Source organism: Anopheles funestus, chromosome 2RL (assembly GCF_943734845.2).
Source record: "Anopheles funestus chromosome 2RL, idAnoFuneDA-416_04, whole genome shotgun sequence".
NCBI classification, from domain to species: domain Eukaryota; kingdom Metazoa; phylum Arthropoda; class Insecta; order Diptera; family Culicidae; genus Anopheles; species Anopheles funestus.
Window position 1 is genome coordinate 42,828,253 of NC_064598.1, and position 4,629 is coordinate 42,832,881.

At 48.6% G+C, this 4,629-nt stretch overlaps 1 protein-coding gene across 1 annotated transcript; it reads right to left on the bottom strand.

Moving 5' to 3' along the window:
* Positions 1 to 263: 263 nt before the first annotated feature.
* Positions 264 to 4,370, bottom strand: LOC125761310 (uncharacterized). The gene is made up of 3 exons (XM_049422306.1): positions 3,995 to 4,370; positions 2,889 to 3,147; positions 264 to 2,710 (listed from the first exon to the last, which is right to left on the bottom strand). Exons 1-3 carry the CDS (start codon positions 4,130 to 4,132, stop codon positions 2,391 to 2,393), a joined length of 717 nt encoding a protein of 238 aa, XP_049278263.1. The 5' UTR covers positions 4,133 to 4,370; the 3' UTR covers positions 264 to 2,390.
* Between the last annotated feature and the right edge of the window lie 259 nt (positions 4,371 to 4,629).

A 4,629-nucleotide genomic window follows, 5' to 3' on the forward strand; every position in this document is an offset into this window, starting at 1 on the left:
AAAGTAAGGAGCGAAAGGCGAACGTACAAAAAGGTTAAGGACCGCACTGGATGACTGGATGGGCCCACCACACCGTTGAAGATCACTTTCCCAAAAGCCGGTTTTCTGTCGCTCGAACTTCTTGCAGGGAGTACAGTCTCACGAAATGCGCTCACCACGGTCTCACCAACGGTGTGTTGTTGTTTTATTAGCCTTGTTTTATTGGATTAAAGTATTGACTTCAAGCTCGTCCATTTCTCAACGCCATCTTCTCCCCACCCCCCAAAAAAGGAACCCATTTGACAGCTTTCTATTTTTTTTTCGATTCATTTTATTTCATTTCTGTCAAATTTTTGTTTGGATTGATTTCCCATCCCAACGCCCAAACGCCGTGGCGTGAAGCGAAAGAGAAGGAAGCATTAAAGTTACAATAATTTAAACAATAAATAACAGAACAGATCATTCTTACAAAACGTTCTTTCCTTCGAGCCTCTGGTAGTAAACCTTCCTAAACAGGCGCACGGGGTGTTGAGCGCTTTACGCATCGTACCTGTTCTGGGGTGTGTGTTTTTCTGTGAGGTTTGTTTTTTAGAATTTGTTGTTTCCCTTTCGCTTCCTTGCTAGTGTTTTCTCGCCCGTCTGGTCTGCCCTAAGATGGCTTGAAGTAGAGTTAGTAAAAACAAATAAAAGCTAAGAGAGCAGAGGTGCGAAAATGTTTGCACAAATAGAGCGAACGAACCAGTGATCGTGACGGTTACCAGCGATCATTTCCATTCGTTCGCCTCCTAAAGAGGTAGAATATTTGCAGTGGGGTGGTTTTCAAAAACGAAAACATCCCCCCGGCCTATTATTAGTGGAAAGATGTGTACACGCACATTGTGCGTGCAAAGAAAGTGAAAAGTAGCTAGTTTAATATAAACTTTTCGTTTTTTAGTAACGTGCGACTGCTGGATAAGCGAGTTCGCAGGCCGAGCAGCAGCTTCTCCGGGGAGCGAAGTTCTTATTTCGCACAAACCGTTATTTGTCACGATTCCCATTGGAAGGGAACCGGTTTGACAAAAAAACAAAAACCAAAAGCCAATGCGCCAAAAATTGGGTGCAAAAGACTTGGGCAAGCAAAAGCTCACACTCGCACACGAGTCCAAGATTTTGAAGCCCGAGGTTCCTCTCCGGCAACTGAGCTGACCTACTTCCACAATCGATTCTGTCGATCATCGGATGCTCTCGTTTGCCACTTTGCGCGGTCAGCACTGGGACAGAAGAGCTATTTGGCTGTGCGAGACGGGCACATAGATTGAGGATGTGAAGAGATCAGATACGGTGAAATGCTAAGTGGAGGCGCTAGAGAAAAAGAAGTATTGAGACGCTCGTTTCTTTAAGAATTGAACCGATCGTGAAGAGTAGCTAACCGATCGAAAGACGACCAAGGTCGGTTAAGGTCACTCGCAAATGAAACTTTCAGGGCCAAATTCCCACATATCACTGAAACCACCAACCGAAGAAATTGGTCCGGTCCCCACAAAACGACACGGCTGCTTCAAACGCTTCTCAGCGTGCAAACCTGCCAGCGGGGTGGTATACTTTCAGCGGGCTGTGGAAGGAAAAAACAACTGGAAGAGAGATTGGCGGGTCGGGGCATTGTGAAAAAGTGGAGCAAACAAACAAAAAAATGAAGAAAAAAAGGAAAGGATCGTTAGCTCGCAATAAATATCTCTTTCCCGATCGCAGTAGTGTACGCTACGACACAAAAGAAAGGATCCTGACGGTTAATAAATTAATTTAAATACGTTTTTTTCATTCATCTGTGTACTAAGGCTGCAAGTTTTTGTATAAACGTTTTGTCTACTGCGGGGTTGGTGAATGTGTGCTTGTGTCTCTACTGTTTTGTGCGGAATGCACGCGGCCGTACGGCAAAGGAAGGAGAACGAGTGAGGGGTTGTTTTTTGCAAATAAATTAAATTAATCTAAGCTCGTTCTCGCGACCTTTCCCGGTGACCGCGTGTCTATCCCGATCTGTCCCACTGTTGGTTTTTCTCTCTCTTTTATCTTTATCATTCTCTCTCTCTTGTTAAACTATCTCCTGCCACTAGTGGTTTGAGTATGTTTGAGATGCTGCACCACCCTTGTATACTGCAAGGATGGGTTAGCATTTTGTTGCATTGGGGGAAGGTTCTTTTGTTGTTTTGTTAGTTTTTGGGTGGGGGTTTTCTTTTAACCAGGACAATTGCCCCGGGGGCATCGAGAGGTAATGGTCGGCTGAAAGATGTCCCGGATGTCGGAACAGCCCTTTCACCCTTCCCCCATTTGTCCTCTCCTCTGCGGTGACGGTAAACTTTGACGTTGACGGTTACGCGGTGGCTTTTGGGCGGGCCGCGGCCGGGTATCTGGCTTCTCGCTACAATATGGCAAGCTTACTGAGCGTGAGCGCCGTAGGCCAGGTTTTGGGCGGCGTCCATCGAACGGGCGTATCCGTGATGATCGTCGTACGAGCTCGAGTGCGAGTAGTGCGGGTGGGCAACGACCTCGTAGCTCTGTTCACCCTTCTTGTCGAACAGCTTCTTGAGTGCGATGATGGCGGACAGGATGAGGGCAATCTTGCCGACGATCAGAGCCTTGAAAGCGATCAGAGCGAGGGCACCGAGGGCGAGCGGGAGCAGAGCGGCGGCCTTCAACTTGAGGAGGAGGAGCAGAGGGAGGAGCAGCTTCTTGACCTTCTTCTTCTTGCCACGAGCTGTGCGTAAGGAAAATAGACACCAAAGGAAACCATACGGCAAAACGTTAATGGCCGCATATTTGATATTGGATCATCTTCCAAGGGATGATCTTCCGGTGCTGTGATTGCGATCTCATCGGGGAAGTAATAGTGCACCGGAACAGCTGGTGCAATGAGCTGCGCGTGTGTTGCTTACCTTCATCCAGCGAGCGCTGCATGTCCTCGATCGATTCCTTCGGTACCTGGAACTGAAGGGTGTGGGTTCCAAGGAAACGGGCGGCACGTTCGACGAGCAGTCCATCGATCTCGGATTCGCGGGCTTCCGGCTCGGCGGGCAGGGAGATATCGTTAAGAGAGCGGCCCTTCTGGGTGTTCTTTTCGGTCTGGACGAACTTGATACCGTCGGTGATCTCGAAATCGCCTTCGGCACCGTCAGCTAGTCTTAGTGCGCGCTCCTAATCACATCATCAAGCGATACGAAAGTTGCGTTGAAATTTATGGACGTATGATACCATTTGGTCAAGTACAAACGGGAAGAAAGAAAGAGAACAAATATATAGGTTAGTGTGCAATCGGCGACAAGATCGGATAGATGGGGGATATTTTTTTAAAAGCGACATTAGCGCTTGATGAGTCTGTTTTCCAAGTCTTTCCTTCCCGGCTGTGGGTCGGTCTGCAAAATTACGTCTGTTGTACGAACAGGTATTGGGCCGATTTTCCCAAGATCTGAATGTGGGTTGACCATAGAAGTCATGGATACCCGACCCGGAAGATTGTCGCTGGTTTCAAACAGAGCCGGGCTCAACAACGACAAAACAGAAGCAGCAGGAGGTAGAAGAGGATTCCCATTCTGCAAGCATTTAGCTGCAGCCGTACAGAAGGTGATAATAATTGTAACACAAATCATGAACGGGACGAAACGGTGATCGCATGCGGACCGACGGAGGGCCGGTTTCGGTGATGATTGCTTGCATTGCGTCGTTTACTCGTTGTGCTGATTTCCCGGTCGCTCACATATTCCCTGAGTGTGTTGTTTTGCCCTACTGTTTAAGTCGCTCTCCATATTGGGTTCATCTTCTCAATTGCGATACGTTAAACATTGGATAACACTGTGCACTACTTTCGATTAGTTGCTTTCAGTTTAACTTTCGCGTTGTTGTAATCTACAGAAGCCTCCTGACAGTTGACCGGATGATCGTTATCGATCTGTAGCCCGTGTATGAGTAATGCCACCAAAAACAGCACCCAACAACCAAAGGTATACATAGACGGGTGCGATTCGTAAACGGTCAGGCGGCTTACCTTGGCGCACAGCACAATCGACTTTTCGCCACAGTCCCGCACGAACTTCAGGGCGGAGGTTAGTAATCCATCGGTTTCCGAGGGTGGGGCGGCAACGGCCACGGCCAGGACGGCGAACAACACATAGAACTGCTTCATTGCTTTTTCTGTTTTCGTTTCTGTTCTGTTTGATTCTTGCGATCACACTGCGGTTTGTCACAAACACACAAGCACACTGCAAGTCCTTTTTGCAAATTCCGCTCCTTCGCAACACTAAACACACACGCACTGTGGTTTCACTGCCGGGCCTGGGATGAGTCCTAGCTAGGCTGTTAATTGTCGGAAAGCAACCGGTGAACTGTGACTGGAAGACAATGCTGCCGCGGGTTTTATTCTCTTTCGCCAGCGCACCGATAACCGGGGACCTGGACCCCGATACTGGCCACTTCGTGGTTCGGGGCGACCGATCGATGGCCACCAAGCGGGTGCGAACGAGCGCACGGGTACGTACCGAGCGAGATGCAAGAGCGATGCCCGATCGCATCATCATCATCGCCATCATCACGATCATCCACGGGGATACAGCCGGTTGTTTGGGGGGAGAGATACCCGACGAACACATATCCACACAGACACATACGCACGCACAGATAGAG